The sequence below is a fragment of the Episyrphus balteatus genome, chromosome 3 (genome assembly GCF_945859705.1).
Source record: "Episyrphus balteatus chromosome 3, idEpiBalt1.1, whole genome shotgun sequence".
Classification (NCBI taxonomy): domain Eukaryota; kingdom Metazoa; phylum Arthropoda; class Insecta; order Diptera; family Syrphidae; genus Episyrphus; species Episyrphus balteatus.
Window position 1 is genome coordinate 22810034 of NC_079136.1, and position 26601 is coordinate 22836634.

The 26601-nt window shown below is 31.1% G+C and overlaps 3 protein-coding genes across 3 annotated transcripts; 2 read left to right on the forward strand and 1 right to left on the reverse strand.

The window, feature by feature from the left end:
- Positions 1-1126: 1126 nt before the first annotated feature.
- Positions 1127-10776, forward strand: LOC129914548 (putative uncharacterized protein DDB_G0271606). The gene is made up of 4 exons (XM_055993861.1): positions 1127-2095; positions 8871-9290; positions 9352-10560; positions 10637-10776. The coding sequence occupies exons 1-4, from the start codon at positions 2090-2092 to the stop codon at positions 10751-10753; spliced, it is 1752 nt and encodes a 583-aa protein (XP_055849836.1). The 5' UTR covers positions 1127-2089; the 3' UTR covers positions 10754-10776.
- A 3755-nt stretch (positions 10777-14531) lies between these two features.
- On the forward strand, positions 14532-15772 carry LOC129915349 (complex I intermediate-associated protein 30, mitochondrial). The gene is made up of 4 exons (XM_055994849.1): positions 14532-14923; positions 14983-15200; positions 15253-15438; positions 15501-15772. Exons 1-4 carry the CDS (start codon positions 14626-14628, stop codon positions 15729-15731), a joined length of 933 nt encoding a protein of 310 aa, XP_055850824.1. The 5' UTR covers positions 14532-14625; the 3' UTR covers positions 15732-15772.
- Positions 15773-19353, reverse strand: LOC129915348 (probable cardiolipin synthase (CMP-forming)). Its single transcript, XM_055994848.1, has 5 exons — positions 19146-19353; positions 18431-18996; positions 18160-18375; positions 16330-16465; positions 15773-16269 (listed from the first exon to the last, which is right to left on the reverse strand). The coding sequence occupies exons 2-5, from the start codon at positions 18932-18934 to the stop codon at positions 16157-16159; spliced, it is 969 nt and encodes a 322-aa protein (XP_055850823.1). The 5' UTR covers positions 18935-18996; positions 19146-19353; the 3' UTR covers positions 15773-16156.
- Positions 19354-26601: the final 7248 nt, after the last annotated feature.

Here is a 26601-nt window from a genome sequence, read left to right on the forward strand (position 1 = left end):
ATTTTTAATTAAATCAAGAAACGTCTATAAATTTTTGAATGCTCAAAAAACTTCAGCCCAATTATTAAAATAAAAATTTGAAAACAAATAACTTAGCGTACTGCAGACGAGTGAAATTTTTTTTGTTACCAAAAATTTATCAACACAATTATTTCGATAATGAACGAATGTGAAATGCTTTGCAATCAAATATAATTACTGTCTGCCTATTTAGATTATCGGAACATAATATGTCCGGGTGGTTGAAATGTTCGAAATGTCTCTTATGAATATTAAACCTGCCAAATTTTATTAACTCACCTATCGCTAATAAATGTGTTGCACTAATATTCATGCTCAACGAAATGGGCGCGACAAATTTAATTTTATTAAAATTATATAATACGAACTTGCTAGCTAACTAAAGCTTTAACCAATCATTGTTATGCTTTGGGGCTGCATTTATTAATTTAACAACACCTCCAATTGAAGTAAAGTGAAGTTAACACTTTCTCGGGCCTTTAAGTTGTTTCATATTTAGTGTCCATAACTATAAATTGAGTATTTGCTATAAAAAGCAAAACAATAAAAAAAAAACACATAGACTTGTTAAGGCCATGGTACCTTTATACCTTTTGTATTAGGGGCTTTTATAATTTCGCAAAAAAAAAAAACTTATCCTGAATTTTATTACCTAATAAAAAATCAAAAAAAGAGCAGATTCTTCCCCACAGTGAAATAATCAAATCAGACTTTTAAAATTTGTTGCTTGAAAAATAGGAAAGTACCCGAGTAAAAATGGAATTCCGCCGCACCACCGCTGCACCAAGTCCGCACTATTTTAAAAATTTCTAAACCGCCGCACCACCGCTGCACCACGTCCGCGCCATTTCATTTTGAAAAAAAAAAGAATTAAAAATATGAAAAAAAATTCGCTATTTTTCAATAATCCAAATTTATGTGTCATGGTGCAGCGGATTTTTGATAGAAAATGAAAAAGTGCGGACATGGTGCAGTCGTGGTGCTCCGAAATTTTCCGCCAAATGGCGGCGGTGGTGCAGATTTTTTTATATTTTTTTTTCTTCAAAATTTTTTTATTTTTACTCGGGTACCTATATGGACGTTAAAAAAGTCCTGAGTACCTCTCATTTTTAAATCGGGAAACGCAAATACATTTGAACACGAACAATTACGTCCAACAAAGACTTTACCTTTATTTTGTTATTCTTGAACCTCAAACGCATGTGACTAACATTTTTTATAAGGCAATGACGGACAAAGACTACTTCAACAAACAACGGTCAATTTACCACGCAACAACTATTACTAAAACCAAAACCAATCATCAATTGAAGCTAAACGCGCATCTTCCAGATACGAAAACATACGTTGTATTATGATACAGGCACTTGTTTCTAACTTATGTGAGTATATTTGGCAAATGGCACGCACTCTGTATGTTGGCATGTCGCGCCGCGTCGCGTTGTCGCACCGTTTCGAGACGCCATGCCATGCCATAGAGGCTTTATTATATGTTGTCTTCTTCGTCGTTGTCGTCGTAGTCGTTGTCGCCGTTAAGACTACACCCAAAGACTATGACTTCCACATTTTGCACCTTCCCTAAGCTGACTTTCTTCTGCCAAAATAGATAGCATCGAGGTATTGTTGCATTCTTCGATTAATAGTAGCTTCAGTTTGTTTTTAAATTTCCACTGGGATTGTCCAGTTGATTAAATTAGCTCCTTGTGCTCGAGTTAAAACTCCGATTGATTGTGGTGTTCTGCTACTGTCGGGCATTTGTGAGATATCTATTTCCCTGAGTTTGATGATTAGTCGGTTGAAAAGGAAACTTTATAAATACGGATCAAGAGTGTAGTCTACTATAACTGTGCGTGTTTGTAGATGTTGATATTAACTTTCAATTAAACGAAACACATTGGAAAGAGTAACTCAATATCTAGATCAGAGTTTGTTGTGCCGGAAAAAAAAATTGAATTTATTGAACGTTTTGGTAGCAACTTGTTTCTTCTTTTTTTTTCTTTACTTAGAGAAAGAACTTTCAATTCAAGTGGATTGGTTTTGTGTATGGATTAACGGCTCTCTTTGAAAAATGAAGGTAAAATTAATTTTAATTGATATAATAAGTAGATATATACTGTCTTTAGAGGGCGGTTTTTTGTTTTGTGGTTCAATGAAATTGGTACTTAAGTAATTTTGAGCAGTTCACGTTTCTCAGTTTTTGAAGAAATCAGTCATCTCAGTAACGTGCATAGAATTAATAAGCTTTTACTGAGGATCAAAATTTAATGCACACGGAGATGCCGGAAAATTGGAATGAACTGCAATAATAAATGTATCCTAACGTGACCGTTAGCTTGCTTTCGGTTTTTTTTTTTTTTCAAATTGCCGCAAAACCTGCAACTTCGTTTGTTCTTCCTTTTCATCATGTTTTTGAGTAAATATAATAAAATTGCTCTTTAGTTTCATCCAAAACAATTTTATAATCTAAATTATTTGATGATCCTGCTTTTTCAATGAAAGATAAGAAATACAATCGGGTTCTTCGCTTTTCAACTTTTTTGTTTGAATTTCAAAACCAAAAATGTTGACTACGTACTCTTTAACGTACTTATTTTTTTATTAAATTATAACCGTATAAAGTACTGACGTTTTGAACTTATCCTGCTGAAAATAATAATGCGCAAACAAAAAAGTTGCAAACAGTAAATAAATAGTGTCCCTAATAAACAGTCGCACAGGATATTTTATCCAAAACTGTATGTATTAAAAAATTTCCAACGATACAAATGTTTAAACAATATGTTTTTCTAAATTAGAGGTGAATATCATCAAATGGAAAGTTATGAAACCCAGATTAAAATAAAAAAATTTATATATTAAAATTATAATCATTTTATTGGTTATAATACCTACAAAAATTGGTCAAAATACCTACAAAAAAACGGAAAAAAAACAATTGAGAGCAATTTTCAATTTATCACAATGAAGTCGTACCATTCAACATCAGCAATATATATTTATTATGTTTCTCATTAATCATTAAAAAAGAAAAAGTTCGTGCATTTTGATTTTTGAAAAGTTTAGAATGCAATTATTTAGCTTAAAACCGTTTCTTAAAGATTTTAAACTATTGTTTTAGAAAATTTTGAGAAAAATTGAAAAAAAAAAACAAAAAAACGATTTTTAAGAAACGATTATTATGATTCTCATTAATCATTAAAAAAGAAAAAGTTCGTGCATCAGCTCTTTTGTTTATGATAAAACGAATGAAACATACATTATAATTGCTCGAAAGTAATTTTCTTCGAAAAATGTGTAGATTAAAAATAAATCTGATAATATCCTGCGAGCTTAGTTGCTCTCATTAAAAATAAACAAAAATACAGTGAACTTTTTTCAACATCTTTGAATTTATTGTAAATTAACACAACCATTTACTTGCAACCTGTATCTCCTACGCAATTGTATCCAATCCCAATCCTAATGTGTATACATCAATATTACCTGTTTTGCAAAAACTATCAACATAAATCGTCTCTTTAAACATAACTATAATCTACCAGTTGAGCCGGTAAGCAAATGGTTTCTTTGACTTGTAACTTATTTTTGTTTTATTATTTTAACAACAACAAGGAAAAGTCATGTAACTGTTTTTAGTTGGCGCCGTGACATAAGGCCGAAATTCAGTATTTGGCTAGTTGGGCATTTTTTCACAATTTCATCCTGCGTTGACAAGAGATATACGAAGACTTGTTTGATATCATCCATTTAAAGTTCAAAAACTAAATCGAGTTAGGATATATTTCTTCACAAATAATGGGATACATACACTCGTTAGCCGCCTTTAGAGAGGTGAAGGTACTTTGTGAAACTATTTTGCTATATTTTCAAAGTGAAAGATTTTGTTGTGATTTTCCTTAAGAGCCTGATTTTCAAACAGACTTGTTCTTACTTGAATTAAATTGAATTATTATTTTCTGTCCAACCAACAGGACTACCAAAATACATAAAAACAATGAAGTCAGATATTTATATTTCTAAAATTTAATTATTAGACCATTTTAACAATTTAACATAAAAACAAGTACAAGCCATGATAATAGTGTGGAATGCAATATTAATTCATGGAAATAGTCAAATGTTAAGGTAATAAGTTGAATCATTTCGTTACAGCAATTGAATGCTCTTTTTAATTTACGTAATATTACATTTCTTACCACAAAAATACAACAAAAAGCAATGCTCTTTTGAACCCGAGTTCATTACAAGATTAATTTATTCAATGAAATTAATTCTGTATGTTTTTTTAGTGATTACAGTATAAGGCCATCAAACCATACACATTACACATGTGTACATAATACTCTTTCACCCAAATTATGTTATACATTATAAAATACCTTATGCGTTTTAGTCTCAATTGGTGCCTAATTGGTGCCGGAAAATAGTCCCTAACTTGGGACAAATTTGCAATTGATTGACATATTATAAAGAACATAATTTTTGTATACATACGATTGTCTATCTTTCTGTGAAATCGGTACAATTATTCCAATTTTCATTTGGTTCATATGGATAATTTTTCAGTTCAATAAAGAGAAAACCATAAATTTCAAGCAGTTTTTGTCAAAATCCGTTTTTGTTTTTTAGATAAGTTGTTGTTGAGGCAAATGAGTATTATATTGACGATGCCAAGTTTTTGCAATGACTGAAATTTAAAAAAATATATTCCAGATTTTGTGGGTATATTGAACCAAATATGGAGTTTTCAAATATGTAGTAGGGTATTTGTTTTTTGTATTTAACCTCTACCGTATGTTTTGTTATTTTTATGGATGGGAAAATTTTGATGAGCAAGAAAATGTGAATTTAAGAAATAAAAAACACTGTTAATCATCCCGATAATTTCTATTATTGTTAAAGTATGTTCAAGCTACACTTTTATTAAGGTTCATAAAAGAGATTCATTTAGACTTATAAGTAAATTTTTTTTTTTTTTTTCAAATAAAAAAAAAACAAAACAGATCATTTACACGTATTTCATGTGTTCAACGTTCTTTTTATATTTTAAATTTAAATGTTAAGGATACTTAAATACAAAAAAAAAGGCATCACATCCAAGAAATTATTCCTCAAATTTTACACATAAATTTGAGAATTTTTCTCAATCATTTATTTACACTTCTTTTAAATTATAAAACCGTGAGTGACTCATTTAGTGTTCTAAGGATTTTAGTTTTTTTATTTCATATGTGTTTAAATGCAAATAATTATTTTTTACCGACTTCCAAAAAGGAGGAGGTATTCAATTCGTCTATATATTTTTTTTTTTTTTTTTATGTTTGTTACCTCATAACTTTGGACTGAGTGAACCAATTTTGATAATTCTTTTTTGTATTGGAAAGCTGGTTCCTGCAGTGTGGTCCCATTCAGTTTTGGCTATTGAAACTATAAGAAAAACCATAAAACTCAGTTTTGATCCATGGAAGTCGTTTTTTTTTTGATAAAAATGATTATTTTATTATAATAATATTTTTTTATTATAATAAACAAATGAGTGTCATTACACAAATTAATACTAGAAATATTTCGCCAAAAAAGTTTGATCAATGTCAGCAACTAAGATCAAAATATATTCGTTTTTGTTTTTTGAATTTTCACTATCCATAATTTCTAATAAATAAGTTATAAAAAAAAAAAAAAACAATTTATCTTCACAAATGTAGCACCTGAAACGGTGGAATCCTACCACAAGAATAACAAGTGCATCAACGATACGATCTACCTCGTCTGGTCAAAATTGTTCTCACTTTCATATCGGCTCATCATCAACTAGTAAATAAAAAAAAAACTATACTAAGAAGAAAAATAATAAAATAAAAAAAATGTGATGAAATAAAAAACAATTTCACTATACTCGTTTATGCTATCCATCCCAGATATATGCTATCTATCTATACGAACACTATTATTTCGATTTCATCATGCATAGTCTGCTTTATCGACCCAATTAAATACAAGTGAGCGCTCACGCTCAACGAAATTCAGAATTTCTCCTCAGACTGTATTGATGGTTTTTTTTTTTTTTTTAATAACTGTCTTTTAGTCTTTCGGTCGTAAAAAAAGTCATGCCAGTGCCCTAACAAATTCATAATTTCATTGCAGATATTAATCAATTGACTTTTTTTTTCTATTAATGAAATTTCATTACATCTGCAGTTGTAAATTTAAAATACGAGTAAATGTGTAATTTCGATGTCATCGGCTAATAGGTACGTGATTATAATTGCTAACTTTTGGTAGGTCTCGTCTGTACATCTGTTTTTGTTTTCAATTTAAAAGATACTCATGAATATATATAGTTTTGAAATTGAAAGTCAAAATGCCATCACACATTATCTCCTAATTAGATTTTTTTTTCGACATGTAATGTAATATGCGTAGGTACTCATATATGTTAGGTATACCTACTATAGCAACAAACAAATTTCACCGAAATGGTCCCGGCAAAACAATTTAAATTGTAACCGACAAAAATTACGTCAAATGTTCAACTAACATCAAGAGTGAAAAGTGAGATTGATGGAACGAACGCACGTGCATTGAATTTCTTCATTCTATGTGATTAGCATGTAATCTTCCAAATCAAATTGAAATAACTGAAATTTAATCAGCAACGATGGTAGACTAATTTAAATTAATTTTCTCGCTTCAATGATTTACATTTAATAACTGAAGTTATGTTTATAGATTTGTTTGCGGAATTGGGTAGCTTTCTTGACAAGAAAATCTGTTAGAGTAAAAGTTAGTATTAAGATGAAGTACCTATACATTTTGCACTGTAACAATTTGAAGTATTTTTGCTTTATATTTTTTTGGTGGCCAGAGACAAGCACCTATCAAACTACAGTGGATTGCAAGTGTAAGTTTTTGTGAAGCTTAAGATTTTGATTGGACATGTAGATTTTTGTGGAAAAAATTAAAATTAAGTTTCATTTCAATCGCTCTGTATATCACAAACAAAGTTTAATTGATCGAATCAGTTAGAGATAAGGTTCTTGCTCCATGTTTATAAGAAATTTCAAAAAAACAACAATTCATTCATTCGTTTTCAAAAACATGAAAACATTAGAATTACTAAAACGTTTTTGTAATACAAAAATTTTCATTGAAATCGGCCGTGTCGCTAAAAAGAAAGTTTGACACCAAGAAAACTGTGGCTAGTACCGATTTTGTTATCAAAAATAGAACCTATTCAGACACATTACATGTATTTTTTTAAGTCAAAATTGCCAGAGCCGGTTTTGAGAAAAGCGACCTTTTGCATTTTGGTCATATGGCAAGTATCGTTAATTTTGGCCCTTAAAAATAAAATTTCAATTTTTGACTTTATTATAACTCTAAATTTCCTATAATTTGGTATGTTAAGTTTTCTTGTACGCCCAAAACTTTTTTTAATATAACCTCACGAATCCAATATGCTAGTTGGTTACAATGATGATACTTGTCAGCGAAATCAATCTTTACTGAAAATTTACTGACCCACTGCTTTAATTACATCTTTAGTTTTAAAACTTAAAAGAACCGACTTAGTACTAAGAAATCAATCACAATGTGTTTTTGGTCAATTTCTTTTGGCCAAATACCCTAATGTGATTCATACATATGTGTGAGATGAGGATAGTTGTGTTTTTTTACCCATAGCCTGGATGAAAAATTGAGTGTTTTGTGTTACATTTTTTTTTTTTGCTAATGCATGTTCAATAGCCAGGGTGAATCTATTTAATCAAGTTCAGTAAAGAAAGGAAAAATAGAAAAATAAATTATATGCCCAAATGCTTTTACATTTTTGATGCAAGTCAAAAAAGGAAAGTTTTTATTTTATAATTTATTTTTTAATGGATTTTATGAGGCGCAACGAGATTTACCCAATAACTTTTGTCTGCACGAGTGAGGTGACAATATTTTGATTATGAACAGAAAAAAAAAACAAACCAAAATGGTTCAATAAGTTTGATAGTATACGATTATTTATTTAATAAGGAAATATTAGTGATTTTCTGTGACAGTTGTTGTTTGATATAGTGTGTTAACTTCAAATTGTGTTAACAAATAATCAATTTTTGCCAATTGGCAATTGAAAGCTTATTTTTTATATTTCTAATTTATGTTTATATTTTATAATGTAGGAAAGTAATGCTATTTGCTCTTTCACATAAAATTAAATGAGCCAAACTTTTTTTAATTTGAAAATATATTTCAAACTACATACCTATTGGCAAAGTGTTTGTCCGCTTTTTTGTAGGAAACATTTAAATGAAAAAGATCCAATTTGTTATTTATTGCTTAGTGCAAACAAAATTATGTTTTGATTGATATATTTTGAAATACCTATATCAATCAGATTGATAAATGAGTTATTTTCAACTCAAAAAACATGAACCTCTACTTCAGATAAATGGAAGAATTTAAATAAAAATGGCAATAAACCACAAATTGAAAATTTAGTAATCACTGGGATATTTTTGAAGAGAAAAAATAGAAAAATAATTACATTACTTGGAAATTAAAATTCAATGCAGCTTGTAAGCGTGTTTTTATTTTATGAATAATTTCCAAAATCATAGGTTTTTTTATTTTGGCATATTTACCGAAATATACCTACTTGCGGCTCGTGTTTTGATTAGATTATTCCAATTAAAATGCAATTTATTCCACTCTATTGATGTTTACTTGGCAGAAAAATTGTCACATTTTCTATATTATTCAATACTTTAGTACGTGCTACCTCATTAAAATGCTTAACATAGCAATTTTTTAATTTCAGTTTTATATAATAAAAATTGTTATTCATTTCATTTTTCTTTTAGGTGCTTCAAATTGTTTTTGTACTTGGAATTGTAGCATTATCAAAATGTGAACTACAAATTTCAAGAAGACCATTGGTCTTTCCAGGTTGGCCACCAAAGAGTGCCAAACAAACTGGTATTGGCGTTCGAAATCCTGCCGGAAATGGTAAACGGACACTTGTTCTTCAAATTCGCAGTGATAAGCATGTTCCAATTGTCCTTAAAAGACCTCCACAACAACAAGCTTTAGTACAAAGACCAGCTGGGCGACCACACAAAGTTATTATTAAGCCTGGTCAATTGCACAGCAATAAGGTTCTCGCTAGAAAACCATCAAGTGTTTTGAAGATTAAAATACCCAACGTTACACCATCACACTTTGAGAAGCCATATCACTATGAACAACCATATCAATTAGTTTCAGAAGTTCAACAACTCCCAGTAAGTCGAAACTATTTTGTATTCCAAAAAAATTTTAATTAAGGTTTTACCTATTTTACAGCTTGAGGAAAACACACACTTTGTATCTGAACACTTTGCCCCTATTCACACAATTCCTGCGCCAAACCTAAGCATCCAAGATAATCACATCTTCCAACCAGAACAATATCTTCCTCCAGAGCCACAACCACAACCATATCACCCCAATAACTACCAGGTCAATGAGGATCAAACAAATGATCAAACTATTTTGGATCCCTTCTCAGGAAAGCAAAAACTTTTTGCACCTGATCCAGATCCATCTTTGCCTGCAGCCACAATTCGTCCAGCTACTGAGCCTTACAATACTCCCAGCAATGGAAAACCTCTGCCAGCTGATATACAATCCAACTACCTACCACCTGCTCAAGCTCTTACCCAGTTGATCAGTCCATCTCAGCAACAGGCTCAACAGCAACTTCCAGAACTATTCGGCCTTCAATACGTCGGCCAACCTCTGCAATTGGCTCCAATCGCTATTCAGAATCCGACATATTTGGTAACGCAGTCTAACCAACTCTTTAACCAACACCAACAAGAGCTTTTTAGGCCGAATGATAACATTATTACCTCATCATACGCTGATGCTGATTTGACACAAGAAGTAGCTAGCAACGGACAAATATTACAAGCTGCAAAGGATCCAGCTAACAACATTCATCCACAATATACAGCAGCTGATGTGGCTATCAGTGCTGCTCCTCAATTTGCTGCATTGATTGCCGCTCCTCCAGCTTCTACGGCCCATGCAGTGCATATTGAACAGAGAGCGCCATTCCAACTGTCAAATGTGGCAGTTCCACAACCAAATGGCTTTGTAGTTTCGGACTACTTTGGAAATGGGCAAGGAGATTCGCAACTCTTGCAGGCATTTGCTGCCGAAGAGGAATCCCAGCGAGAGAAAGCCCACAGTGAACAGCAAGCTCATTTAGAGTATGAGCATAGGCTACAGCAAGAACAACAAGAGCAACAATTACTCTTACAACAACAACACAACCACCAGCTTGAACTACAGCAGCAGCAACAGCAACAACAACACCATCAACAACAATTTGAATTGCAACGCAATCAACAACATCAGCAGCAAATTTTGGCACAGCCACAACCGTCAACAGATCCTGCAACAGCAGCTTTTGAAGAACACAAACGACTTGTAGAACAGCAACTTGGGCCCCAGTCGCTGAGAATATTTGTACCTGACGATAGTGAAAATGGTTTTTCATCGGATGGGGTATGTTAAACTTATGGTCATTTGTTTTTTTTTTTTTTTTTTGAAAATTATTAAATATTTTAAATTTTATTTTTAGCGCCAAAAACTTAAGAAACGATCTAACGAAGGTTCTGGAAAAAAGCAAAAATCTAAGGATAGAATTTTTTCAGTTTCTTCATCGGTAGAGGTTTCCAGTGAAGATCAGAAGCAGTAGAAAATTATCAAAAAAAGGATGTATTTAATTTATTGTGTTTAGTTTAAAAGTAAATCTAATTATTGTTTAAGTAATTTATTTGAAATAAATAACGAGACTTAAATAATTTAAAGTGTTTAAATTTGTTATTCGCTATATCTTTTATATTGTTAGTCATAAGAGAATTTTAATTTTAATTCGTACACTGTGGCGTATGTGTAACTTTTTTTGTTTACTTTTTTTGTCTTTAGTAGAACCAGTCAAACTTTGTGGGCAATTTTCTGGAAATTAAAATTATGTAGTAGTAATTCAAAACTGTTCATATTAAATGCTCGAGACCCTAGATAGATAAATACCAGATCGAAAGTAAAAAGCTCGTTCTGTATGGTATCAAAATCCCTTTGGGATATTTAAAACCGTAAGCTTACACACCAGACGTGTGTCAAATCCGGTAGTTCTGATTCAGATATGACGCAATGAACATCCTACACGAAGAAAAGAGAAATGCTAAAAACAAATGGGTTCTATTTTAAATTTAGCAGGTTTCTGCATAGTCTTCAGCCAAGAAGACTGCCGTCTTAAAATAAGTGGTAAAATCTTCTTAATTTCTTACACTTAATCAAAGCATTTACAGCGCAAAATGTATGCACAAAAAAAATTGAATTAAAAGAATATTTTGAATTAAGGTGAACATCCTATTATTATTGCTTAATATTTAAATTTCAATAAGTAGGTATGCAAGAAGAAAATTCTTATTAAAATGAAATTAAGTTTACTTTTATTTTAAAACAGCTATTTAAATGGATTCCGTTAATTTTTATTAGAAATTGTATTATTTAACGTCAATTTTTGTTGAAATCGAATAAATTTTCAAAAGGGTTTTTCATGCAACCTGGAAGACTTTACCACATCGCAAAAATCATAACGCGGTAAATGCTATTGACGGTGATTTATTTGAAGTCTATTTGGAGCTAAAAACTGAAAAAAAAAAAATGTGTAAAATTATTTTTTTATAATTTTTATAAATATATTCACACCTCTTGTATAGTCAATTTAATTTATTTTATCATCAAAATTAGACGTCAAAAGTTTTCCACATTTACCAGGTTCAGATGGTAAACTTTTCCACACAAAATTGTGCGGGAAAGCTTACCAGATTTTGGTAAAGTTTTTCCATACAATTTTTGACAGCTGCGTTTACCACATTCACCATTTACCAGGTTTACCACGTTTACCTGGTTTCATGAACACGCCTAATGTTTTTAATGAATTCGTTAAAATTACAGTTAACTCTTATGAAAGCAGCAGTTTTTTGACATCAAGGGTGAGCTTGATCTACCATTTTGAAATAACTATACGCATGTGAAGTTCGTGCTGTCAATACATTTGTCATGTCATCTATAATTTCCATGTTTGTGGAATCAAATGAAAGATTATTAATTTACATTTCAAAAAACGTAAAATTTTTTGAAAATACACAATTCAATCGATTTTTGTCGATTAACATACACACTTAAAAATATTCGTTTATATTTTCAATAGAACAATGTGTCTTATACTACGTTTCCACCTATCCTCTCCTATCCTTCCACCTATCTTGAGATTTATTCTAAATCTACTTAGGTAAATCTCAGATTTAGGATAGGTGGAAACGTAGTATTAAACGTTCTTCAATGTTCAAAAAAAATAACAAAATATTTTAGCCAAAATTTGTTCTGCAAAAAAAATGGTACTAATCTCGCTCTCATTATTTCACTCATTATTTCATTTTTTTAATGTATTTTGATAGACTCTCTTTAATATCCACACGCTTGAAGCGGTATTAAAATTAATAGGTACATAATTCGTACATGTTAGTTTCCAAAAAATACTTGGCAGTCACCTCAGCATCGCCTAGTTTTAAGAGTTTTAAAATAGATAACACCAAATAAACGCTTTCATATGAATTTGGAGTGCTTTCGGACTATTCGGATTAACAAACGCAAACGCTATTATTTATTTTCGAAAACTAGATTATTGTGGCCATAGATTTACATATATGAACGCACACAACATTCTGTGTAGTGCTTAAGATTCAAATTTACCTTTAACCTGGAACGCACAAAATTTTTTTGACATTTCTTATGTCGTTTTCCAAAATTATGGGAGTGAATAGGGGGGTTCACATTGACTAACTTCCCGGACAGACCAGCAGCCATTTGGTCTGATCTGATGCTGTTTTGATAATGTGAACACCCATCCGACAGCCTGTCCGGTTTGCCGGATGGTTTTCAAAAAATTTTGATTTTTTTGTTGGTCGGACGGACATGTTAGTCAATTAAACGACATGTCTGCCCGCAGACAGTGATAATCCATTCTCTCTAATTTGAGAGCAGAATAGGGTAAAGATACATTAAAAATAAGCTGAAAAATGGGTTTTGATGAAAATTGCCTGATGAGTGTGAACGAAAAATAAAATTTGGCCATCAGGCCAAATGACAATCGGTCTGTCCGGTAAGTTGGTCAATGTGAACCCCCCTAATCACTCCTTTTTCGTGCAATTTTGGAATTTGTTCACGAATAATTTGACAAGTGGAGTGATTTGACGTTTGCTTTGCATGTGTTTGTAATACGAAATAATGAATAAAATAATAACACAATCTTTTAAATTCACTTTTAGTGATTTTTTACAATACTTTATTGAATTTTTTTTGTAAATAAATATAATTTCCTTCACAAAAAAAAGTTAAAACAACCACCCAACAATTTGACAAGCAGTCCATGAAGTCAAATGTAGAAGTATTGGTAATCACTCCGTCACTCCTTCAAAATTTTGGGAGTGAAGAATTCACTCCAAAACTTCACTCCTTTTTCAATTTTGGAATTTGAAATCACTCCTTTTGGAGTGATTACCCTTCAAGCAAACAGGTCCGACCTCGGACCGAATCCGCTCCGCCTGAGGCGGAGCTGAGTCCGACTTCGGATCAGAAACTGGTCCGAAGGCGGCTCAAATTAGTATGGAAATTATAATCACCGCGAAGTCGATTGCATATGTATTGGTGTGGTGAAAATCTCCATTCCGAGAAAACGGAGCCGAAGGCGGACCTGAGCCGGAGCAGCGAAAACCTACCAGAAAGAGGAATAAGAAAGGGATGACATTTCGCATTTGCGACCAAAAAAAGAACAAGATTTATTTTTTTTTTCACTGAAACTGTTTTATTTTTTATTTTATTTTGGCAAACGAAATTTTCACAATAAATACAATATAAAATACAATACATTTTTTTCATTTTATTTCATTTGATGCTGCTGCTGTTGTTGGTGTTTTTTTAGATACCCAATCGCATGTTTCACCTTCTAGATTTTTCTTCATCATTAGAGATTACATCTACAACACAAGAAGAAACAACATTTTAACCCAAACACTTTGAGCGATATATAAAACATACCTTTTTTGTTTTCCATATTGTTTATAATTTAATAAAATTGTTTATAATTAATAAACTAACATTATACAAACAACGACACGAGACACGACGCGACCAAACACTTCAACAAAAAATAACAAAATGACGCGTTGGCTCTTGTTGGCCTTGTCATTCTTTTCCTTTTCTCATTTTTCACCACGATTCTCGTTCGACTTTGTGTTCATACACAAAAAGTTGCAAGTGTGTGAGTGCAAGCCCGATTTTCGCGGTCTGAGGTCGGAGTTTCTTTGTTGAACTCAGTTTTCTTGCTTGAAGGGTATATAGCTAGGAGTGTCACTCCTTGAATTTTGGAAAACGACATTATCTGTCATTTTTTGACAGCTAATTTTTTTTGCAGAATCCCATGTCATAACACTAGATCCTTCATTTAAAATTTTATTCGAAAAACAAATTAAAAACTGCAAATGAGTATTTAATAAATTAAAAATGTGTAGTTTAATACGAACGATATCACATACAAGATTATGTACCACCACCTACACCAATCTACAAAAATCACTACAAATTTGCGGCCTACAACCAAACAATTCTATCCACACAACTCAAGTCCTATCCGAATTTTGGGAACGTGAAAAGAAAGGTGGTTACCGAACCGAATTACCACTACCATCGAAAAAACAACTTATTCTCGATGGGTTAAAGGAATTAAAGCAAGAAATTTCTCTATGGAAAGATGAAATGAAAGAAAAATTGGAAAGTGATCCAATGTTGGTATTTCGACCAGGTTTGTACTTACACAAGAAAGAACTTATGGTTTATAGAAACTTATGTGAATTCTTCAAGGTGAAACCGATGTTGTTTTCAAATTTCAAAACGACCAAGATCTAGACAAATGGGTTGTCACCACTGACAGTGACCATAACGAGGGCAAAAGTTCTGCCAAGCTAGAGATAAGCGATGCAAGTGCCGGACTCTTTCATGGTTATGTTAATGGTGATGTTGTCAAAGATGGAAAGATCAAAAGAACTGGATATGCCAATATACGAACCAAGAGAGTTAGGGTAAGATATTTAATAATTGCTTTTATTCCAAAATACTTGACAAGTCTTAAAGAAATCTTTCAAACGAGAATCAACTTACGATTGGACGCAATACAATATGCTTGTGCTAAAAGTAAGAGGAGATGGTCGATCATATCTCATCAATTTGCACTGTGAAGGATACTTTGACCTGCTGTGGAATGATGTCTATCACTATGTGCTGTACACTAGAGGTGGCCCTCATTGGCAAACTGTTCGGGTAAGCTTATTTATCCTAGATTCCATTATACCTCTTTTATTTTCTTAATTTTTCGCTTTTAGATACCATTTTCAAAATTCTTTTATGCTTCCAAAGGACGCGTTCAAGATAGACAAAGTGCAATTGTCCTCAATCGGGTAACACATTTGGGTTTCTCAGTCGGTGCTAGAGCCGGTTGTGATGGTCCATTTAGTTTAGAAATAAACTATGTCGGATTGGAGTTTGATCCTAGTCATACGGAAGATTTTGCCTATGAAATGTACAAAACGGACAAGTATGTTGTTGCAACATAGTTCAAAAATCTAAAGTATAAAGAATAAAATGCGAAGAAAAATTTTGTTTTTTATGTTCAGTCTATTATGAAAAGTTATCTTTTACAGTTTTTCAAATGAAATTTATTTAACAGAAAAGAAAAAAAAAATAATAATAATAATCAAAGGAAACAACATTATGCTGCCAATCATTCGATTTGTTAAGTTATTGAAATTACGTGGTTCAAAGCAGTTAAGATTCTAGCAAGTCTTTTTAAAAATACTATTCCAATGGAGTACACATTCTAACAAATTATCCAATTAATTAGTAACAACCTAATTTTTAGAGGAATTTTGTTCACTACGAATATATTTTTTGATATGAAGCTTTGAGCATTATTGTTGTATCTTCAGCACATCTTTTCATTGAAATAGTAGTTGATTCAAAAGAACTCGTAGAATTTGCTTTACGGTGTTTTTCTTAAAATCTTATATGTGTTTTTATTAAGAACGTAACTGAGGGCAGCAGCTACAGTTGTTGCACCTGTCAAGTACCATAAGCCATGGAGGAGTGAGTGATCTAGAATTTAAATTTAATAGCAGTTGGTTAAATTTTCATTAACTCAAAATATTGTCTTACCAAGATAGTTCCATACGGGAGCTCCCAAACTTAATCCAATGGCACTGAGTTGGACAAATGTATTAACTTTACTGATAAATGTAGGTTCTAATTGGGCTGTTACATGAGTAGCGTCAAAGTAACGTGAAATGGTTTTCTGAAATAAAAGTTTGTTTTCAATAATATTAGCAAGTGATGTTAAAAAATGAACAAAACAATTTGACTAAAGAGTACACCTTATCTGATTATCATGTGAAGATTCATACTAAACGCCTTTTGTGGTAAAAAAAATCTGGAAAGAATTTCATAGCTTGAAAACATCAAACCAAAAAACGCCTCGTTTTAAACCTTAATAGCAATTTCCAAAACTGTTAAGGGGTCTGGCCACCCTGAAATTTTGTTTCGTTCATTTTTTTTAAATTTATTTTTAACTATCCCCTTAATTGTAATGAACAAATTAAGACCTATTGCCTATCGAAACATTCAAAATTTTTCAAGTTACGGGCATTTTTCGAAAGGAAAATTGACCACTACCACTACTGACTTACTTTCTTTTGTGATTATCTCGAAACTACATACATTTTTTTGACCTGGTATCTTCGAGATCTCGGAAACTACTCATCCGATTGCTTTCAAATTTTTACTGAATATTCTTAAATATAATAGCTATGTTTTATTTTCCTTGTGATCCAGATCAGATCATTGTTTTTATTAGCTTTACAACAAAAGCAGGATTTTGTTTTGTTATTGTTTCGCAAATAAATAGAATGATCTGATCTGGATCACAGGAAACTAAAACACAGCTAATGTGGCGTAGGATATTTTTGATAGCTGGATAAGTTTTGTTTTAATTAATGTTTTTGCTTGAAAAATGTTGGTATAAAATGAAAAAAAAGTGTGACGGCTCATCATAATTTTCCTAAAGGTCCAAAAAGAATCGTCTACGCTTCATTGTAGTCACACTTCTTAAAAATAACGCGACGGCAAAAAGTAAAACCGAACTTTCGCTTTAAACACGTATAAAATACCTTAAAACACTTGGTCTAGACGACATTCAAAATAATATAACAGAGTTTCTAGAATTCTCTCGACTTAAACCAATAGTACCTATCACTGCTATGCAATAGATAAGGCTCTTCCTAGACTGCAAGATGTGCAAGAGGTCGAATAACCTTAATAAACAAAACATATACTTTAGATAAGTTTATTTTTATTGCATTAAAGTTTGCGTTAAAATTTTCACCTTGTTTAAAATTTTAGCCTTCTATACAGCTGAAATTTTTTGAGTAGCTTTTTTTTGACTAGCTTTACAAATAAAACAATTTTAGGCATCTTTAGTAAAGAAGTAAGAGGGGCGGACGAAAATAGCCATGTTGTTTCCTGTAAATAAGGGTATAGTGCCAAAGTTGCTAAAGAACTTGGCTGGGCTCTAACGTGCTCCATTACCTCAGGCACAACAGCCTATTACGCTGGGGGATTTGATGATATACATATAAGTTTACAGGTTAAAATAGTATAAACGAGTGTGTGATTAACTACTTTTCTGCCACATTACTCATAGTCATTTGATTATGATGTTGAACTTTTGTCATGTATCTGTTTACTAGGAAATTAGTCACTTGTTTTTTGTTTTTGTGTTTAATAAATATTCCAAATGAATTGTATTAAATGATCCATAGTAACCATAACACTCCAACTCGGATTCTTTAATGGTAAACTATTATAAATCTGAGCCTGTCAAATATAAGCCCTAAATTATACAAAGCTAACTTAAGAGTTCAAATTGACAAATTCTAATCTGAACTCTATATGAAATGATTATGAATAATGATCATTGCAAATAAAACTTACCGGAGGTGGAAGACTAACATAACGAATAACAAAGCCAGCACCCAATAGGAATACATCACGAAACAATATTGTTCCAGCTAACCACAAAGGCAAAAGATCACAATAGCCCATTGAAATAACCAAAGTTCCTATTAAAAATTTATCAGCCATAGGATCTAGGAACGAACCAAATTTGCTGGCTTGAGTTGGCCAATGTCTTGCTATTTGTCCATCCAACTAAAAAAAATGGTTAATTATTATTTTTATTATAAAAACAAACTTCAATTTTTACCAAATCAGTTATACCAGCTACAACCAGCAAACCAATTGCTAAATTAAAATCTCCATCGATAATCACATATCCAATGTACGGAGATAAAATAGCTCGTCCTACAGTCAAAAAATTAGGAATGGTCATAATGTTCTCGCGTTCGATGACTTCTTCCATTTTTTCACGAACTTTTTCTTGCATCTTTGTTTTGGTTTCACGAATGTCCTTGACGAGGACATTCTTCCGTTCAATAAAGATATCACGTTTCTTTTCGATGGCATTTTGAATAAGATCTCGACTTTTGATTGTTTTCAGGTGAAATGAGTGTTTTTTTGAATCTGCATACAATCGCAATGACGCAACATCCCAACGCTGATGGTCGAGGAATGAGGTCTTTATGAAGCCAGTTGCAGCAGCATAACGATTAAGGCAGGTTGTTCCTTCGCGAGAGGTACGCAATAGGTCGGGCAGATGTTTCCACATGCCCGGCCGATGCATTTGCCGGAAGATTGTTGTGGGCAGCATTTTTTAACTAATTTTATATATATCGAATTTGTTTTGAGTAGGATTTTTAACTTTTATTATTACTGAAAGGATAGATTTAAAAATCATATAGGTAATTCAATTAGATTGCAGCAGACGTAAAAATAAAGTTCTATAAATAGTACGCCGCCTGAGGTAACACCCCAGTCAGGCGAAAATATTGGATAATATTCTTATAACACACTGAACTTACCATCGAAATTGTATGACGGAATTTTGTGTGTTTCTGATGAGGAACAATTAGTGGCAATTCGTAGGAATTGCAACTGATTGTTATTGTTTTTATTATTACTTTGTAATTAGCAAATCCAATTAGAAACAGAAAACCATAATCATATGGATTTGGTTTTCATGTTTTGCATGTTTTTTTTTTCTTTCACCTGTCAAATTCTTATCACGATTTGACATTTCATTTTTTTGAGAAACAAAAAATGTAGATAAAGTAGTTTGAAGGAATATATAAAAGTGCTGCCAAAAGTCATTTGCTTAGGATGCTTACGCCGTTCTTCGTTAGAACTGAGGTGCGTTCTTTTTCTAACAATAGTCAACGATCGTTGTTATGTCAAAAATTATTGTTGAAGTGCCATTGTTAGAAATCGTTGGATTTTTTACAAATCATTTAGGAACGATTTATTGTTAGAGATTGTTAGACTGTCAAACCACCAGCTAAATTTCTTTTGAGAATACTTTTATTTCCATTATTATAACAAAAAAAAATTGTTTTTTATTCATAATAAATTATCTTTCATCAAAAAATTACAAAACTCTCTTTTTATTTTCATTTTTTCCGCTTTTTTCCAAAAGAAAAAAATCTTTGAGTTTGTTTTGTAAACAAAACATACACTTTGACACATCAACAATCTCATGAATGTTCAACTCATATGATAAAGGTGAGTTGGAAATAGTTACGATTTGTAACTATTTGACACTTCAAAACGAGTTTAGGAACGATGTTCATCTGTCAAATAGTTACAAAGTTAACGATTGTTAACAATAGTTAACTATTGTTAGAAAAAGAACGCACCTCTGTTCCATTGTACAACAACTACACAATCAAATTTCCTCGAGCAGAAGATTTATTTGTTGATTGTTGTACTAGATCTACTCATAAGTAAACTACCACCTCTAATGGAAAGGGGCTATTCAAACGTGAGAGTACTTTCTGATAGAAGAATATTAGGGGTATTCACGATCTGGTGCAACAAAAAGTTGTAAAATTTCTAAATTTTATTTTTCTACTACTACAACTACAATAGACAAATTTTGCACCTTTGTATACTTTTATTGCAATAGGGTAAGGATATAGCAAAAGTGCAAAATTAAAAAAAAAAAATGGAATCTGTATATTTGGTTGTTTTAGTGAAAGAAAATGTTATACTTTTGTATAACCATTTGCATCGAAGGGTTGAATACCCCTAGTATTTGGACGTGTTTTACTTAGTTAAGAGACAGTTCTACAAATAATTAAACATTTGTTCAACCATTTTAATCTCTTGAAATCAGCGGTATAGCTAAGGTTTATCTCAGGTTCAAGGTCCATGTACTACGGCTATTATTTATAATCGTTGTTTAACTTTAAACAATTGCTTAAATTTGGAAAATGTGTTCAAAAACCATGTTTGTAGTTGTCTTATAGCTGTCAAACTTCTGTCTAAGTATAGATTGTCTTAACTTTGAATACCCTACTAACAATTTTGCTTCTATAATGGTTAAGATCTTTTACCAACACCAAAAACAATGCAAACATTTCATCTACGTTACTGTGGAAAACCTCTTTTTGTTCACATCTAAACAACAATTAATCCATTAAAAATGACATGGTATAAAACTTTCACCAAGGCTGGATCATTTTTGTGCAGCTTAACCTTCGTTCCCGACAAACAATTTTGGTTCTATAAAGCTTTACAGATGAAATTGATGCTTCTGTAAAGCATTATAGAAGCAAAATAGTTAGTAGGGTTGCTTCCCTTCAAGCAAACGAGTCTGACCTCGGTCCGAATCGGCTCCGACGTGAGTCTGACCTCGACTACGAAACGGGTCCCACGGGGGCTCAAATTAGTATGGAAATTATAACCACTGCCGCTGCCGAGCCCATTGCATATGTATTGGTATTTTCACCACGATTTCTCCTTCGACTTTGTGTTCATACACAAAAAGTTGCAAGTGTGTGAGTGCAACCTCGTTTTTCGTGTTTTTTGAGATATTAATATTGATTCTAGGCTTGATAGCCTGCTTTCACTAGAGCCCAAATGAAATAATTTCAAATTAAATAATTTCCTAAAGGTACGATTTGACATTCAAAATGAGATAATAAGCAAAATTATCTCATTTGGGCTCTAGTAAAAACAGGCAATAAGGCTCTCTCAAACTTTAGCGAGAGATGCGCACAACTCTGCTGAAATTCTTGACTCTTAAATTTTAGCCCAGCTAAGCTTTGAAGAGAATTTTGTATGTGCGCTAAAATTTAGCTCGATTTGCATACTACGCTTCAAGTATAAAATCGCTGTTTTTACGTCTCCAATTTGACAGTAAGATAAGGCCATTTGAAAATTGCCACAATTTTGAATTTTCTGAACATTATGTAAAAGTTGTTTTTTTCGTTGATTATGCAAATTCAGTGAATGCCGTTGACCATGGTTTCCCCTAGGATAGTTACGCCAAAGAGGGAATACGTTATTGTTCTAATTAAATTTTTCAATGTTTTGCCTCTACAGCCTTTTTTCAATGCTCTTGGGAATGCGAAAAACACAGCTTTATTGTTGTAAAACAACATCTTGGTAATTTGGGTTTTCATCACTAAAAAATTAACTAGGTTTGGGTTTTTAGTGTTCCAGCTAAAACTTGATATTAAATAAAAATAAAAAGACCGTTAAATCAGAAAAAAAGGAATGCGTTGATAAGATTCTCATACATAAGTATCAAAATTCCCAAACTCAAACAGGTGCAAGATAAGATACCGTTTGAACTTAATACATAATCGTTACTTTTGAAAATTGTAATCTTTTATATCTAAATAATAATGCTTAATAATAATGAAACATACCTATATTATATCTTTTATCAATCTTTATATTTCTTCAATCAACAATGAATCATATACTTCAAAATGTCTATGCGTTGAAGATTTTGAGTATTAAATTTTATTTTATCTACATACAGTATTTGATAAATTAGGAAAAAAATCAGTTATAACATAAACTAATGGACAAGTTTAGGTATGGTAAAAATATTTCATAGGTTCCTCTTTTCATTTGTTAACTTCAGTTACTATGTCTTTTCCTTGCTCCACCTACTGGTTGACTGACTTCACCATTTCATTAAATTTGTTCTTTAACTTAATTGATTAGTCAAACAGAAATCCGAAATAACACTTATTTAATTCGAAAAGGCATTTTCAAATAAGAATCTACTTATTTTTCCTCTTTTGGCTCTGTCCTCAAAATTATAAATAACTAATGAAGTGATTAAATAAAAACATATGTTATTCTTATTAGCATTGGAAAAAAATGTAATTATAAAAAAAAAACCAACTTCTATGAATCAAAACTTATAATACCTATTACTGTTTTCTCATAGATTTTCTAGTCGGAATGGGACAAAATTAAAATGGGATCACAGATATCATTTTATTAATAAGAAATCAGGACGGTTAAGCAATTGTCTACAACTTGACTGTACCCCTTATTCTAAGAATGAATTTCTTTGGCTTTTCAAAATATTGCTATTTAAGATTTTAGTGCCAGTTAAAATTCGAGCTGAAAGCAGCAGTCAAGGGAACTGCTCGAAATGTAAGCTAATATTATTTTGAATTATTATTATTATAATTTATACCTATATAATTTTTAATAATCAAAGTTGAAAAATGATCTTATATAATGTGGTGTTTATATAACACTGAATTTTTTAAAATTATTAATAATTTTGATATCATCTGTTTTAAAAATTAACAAAATTTTAATTGCTACAATTAGTAACCTAAATTTTCTTGGATATTCAGGTAATTTCGTTATTTTTTGCTTCTTGTGTTTTGATATAAAAAGCAAACAAACGAAAAAAATACCTACAAGTGTTAGCTTATTAATATCTTCTATTTGTAATTTTTAAATATTTACACCAATTTAAAATCTTTCACAAGAGATGAATAAAGTCTGGGTAAACAAAAACACGCATGAAGATGCGTAAAAAAACTTATTCAATATTTGCTTAAAATATTTAAAAAGCCTGCTAATGATGTCCTAATAAGACATCACGTTTTAATTTTCGAATAAAACAGTTATTTTCATAATATTTATTTTTCATTAAAATTTCGACGAGTTTTTGACAAAGATGAGGCTGCATCTCATCTATATTATGTTTATTATTACTATTAATACTGTTGGTAGAAGATTTGATTGTGAAGAGATTAGTGAAGGTGCTGTTTTTTTGTAAATGGCTCCAATTATTGAAATTTAAAATATTTAAAAACACCAAAAAGGAGACAATTAGGTTTTTACATAACTTAAGAAACCTCCTTCAAGTAATATTTTAAAACTTTGTAAATACCTATACAACCTTTCTTTTTCATAATTTGTATGGTTAATTTGAAATATATAAATGAAATAATTTTCAATCCATAAATTAGTCTTTAAACAAAGGTGCAGAATATTAATTTATTCTAGAAAAAAAAATCTTCTATTGTTAATATATATTTCAATTTATTTTAGTTAAACTTTATTCTTTGATCGCTATGTTGTTAGTTACATATTGTTGACTCTAATCTTTTTTAATTTTATTTAATTATTGGAACAACATTACTTATTTATAAACACTTACACCATCTTATCTTTGTAATTCCACCTAGAACTTTTTATTCAATCAGATATTTTTTTTATGATTGAATTAATATTAAACAAAAGTAGATGTAGGATTTTCCAAGATTAACTATCAGTAAATTTTTTCTAATCTTTTAGTTAGTTTTATTATCTTTTTATAAATATAAAACAACAAAATATTTCCCTTGACAATACCTACACGAATTTTAAGTATTGAAATTAATAAAAGAAATTTCAAATAGTAAACAAAAGAAAAATTGCATTGGATATCGTCAAAATATGAGTCAAAAGACATTTTGTTGTTTAGAATGCAAAAAAAAAAAACAAATTTGATCAAACATGAGTCATTATAAAAATAATTTAAAAGGATGTTAAAACTACTCAAAATGTAATACGGGCTCAATCGGAACAATCTAAGAATATTTTTATTTCTGCTTTTGAATAAGAAAAAACCAAGGCGATCCAATTTTGAAAACAAATCATGCAGCATTGTTTTATATTAATTATACATCTGCAGTGAAAAATTTTGTTTGAAAACTTAATATTATTATTCCGAATAGGTAATAAAAAAAAACAAAACTTTCCATTAAGTTTAAGGGTAATAAAGTTTTCAAAATCCTTTTTATCTTTATTTAGAGTTAGAGTTGATTTTTATATCCGATTAAATGCTTAATTTAATGCAGTACGTATATCATTTTTTTTTTTTTCTTCATCTTTAAAATATGTGTCGATTCTGATTCAAAAATACTTCCATTTATTTCTTTTTCCAAAAATAAATTCAAGAAATTGAAAGACCTCAAACAAAAGAACTCTTAATACCTTGATGATGGGGCATGATAATTTTACACACGTTCTATCCTTCGTGAACAAACAAACAAAGCTTTGTGCACTCCACAAATCACATCATACTCAATCAAACCGCACTCCAACTTGATAATTATATTCGACGAAACCCAGTCGTAGATTTAAGTATTATGGAACTTAATCCACCATGATCCAACTTACATAGTTTGTTTGCTTGCTCTTCTCTATCAACTGATCGCTAAAATATTCAATTTATGCAATCCAGCAAATTTTCGTCATTTGCGATTGTGGTTGCAGATGCGATTGAACATTCAGTATTGTTCCCGTCCGGCATAAAAGTTACACGACACCCACTTTTATATCGGAAGCCCACAGTTTGATCCCTCTTTTAGACCTCTAGTCTCTCTGGTCATTTTCTGTAGCGGTCAGTCCACGATCGGTGCCCGTTGAGTTTGATTCGGATTATTAACTACTACAACTCAATTCGTCTTTGAGAATATACCTACTTTGCTTTGTTCGATAATAAAAAAAAAAGAATTCATAGTGCAATTAAAGTTCAAATCTTAAAGCAAATAAAGGTCATTGTAAGAGTAATTATACTATCACAGTTGAGGTTAAACTTTAACCGTAAAAATAAATGCTCCCCTTAATTTTTAATGCGACATTGACCTAACATACAGTTATAGTCATACCAACTATAAAAGATTTAGTTTAAGAGCGTGTAACATAAAAAAATGTGCTTTAGTTTAGTGACTCAAGTGAATAAATATTTAATTACGAAATATGTTCACTTTCTCCATACCTAAGTAGGTGAAGATCGCCGCAAGATCGAGTTTTGGCGCCGAAAAAAAAGTGCATCTATACGCGGCTATCGTAATTATGATGTAAATACATAATTTGAATTTCAGTTGCATTTTTCCAATAAAACCAAACAAAAGAGTGAAATAAAAAAAATTAAGCAATATGATACACCATACCAGTATCACAGAGAGCTAATTGCATAATATAAACAACCGGCCAAAATATAGATACGCAAAACATCCGCGAGATACATTTCGCCCAAAAGAAGAGTGAGTGTGAGTTTTTTAGTTGTTATCGTTAAATTAAACACCGTTGTTGGTCATCATTGTTGTGATTTTGTGAAGGGGACATTATACGAATGTCTATAGCAGTTCAGATCTCTTCATTCATTGTGACATTTTTAGTTGTTTGGATTCATGATATAATGTTGACTCTTTTATAGGGTGTTTTTTTCTTGATTTTGGGAATAAAATGAAAAGTACAATTTATTGCTTTAAGTGCGTTTTTTTTTTGGTTTCAATAATTTGTTCGTATAAACTCTGTCACGTAAAATTGATGATTTGTGATATCAAAATACTAGCATCATGTAATTCCAAGCTAATTAATTTATTTGATGTTTTTTTTTACAGTGTTGAAGCATCACAATATGTGAAGTGTATCAAACGACAGAAGAATGAAAAAGTTCGTAATCTTCTTAAATTTTTGTCTATCTTCTATTCATTAAACACAAATGAAAATTATGTCGAAAACCAGTTTGACGATTATGTACAATAGTAAAAATAATCTTGAAGATTGATTGTTGGAACAAAAATTGGGAAGGTGTCACTTTGAAAAAAAAACACCCTTTACTTGTTTATACACAGTGTGGTTTCGAATTAAGCTTAAGGTGCATGATTACTTATTATCTATATTTAAATTATATTCGCTAGTATTTTTTGAAGAGCAATTTTTCGTGATTTCATAAGGATTTTCTGCGCTGGACAGAGTGTCTTTTTTTTAATTCTTTTTATTGAAGTGTTGTCATATTATAAGCAGTATTAAGTTGTAATAGCCGGCTCGTAGTAAATTTATTGAGTAGGTGTAATGCTATTAAGACTTTTTTTCAATCGTTTTTCAAGTTGCTACAATTTCAACATATCAAAGATCCAACTAAAAGTGAACAAAAATTATTGAAACTTATATTATACAAACAAACATTCACGTGCTATTCTGTTTGGGCTATATTTTCTTAAT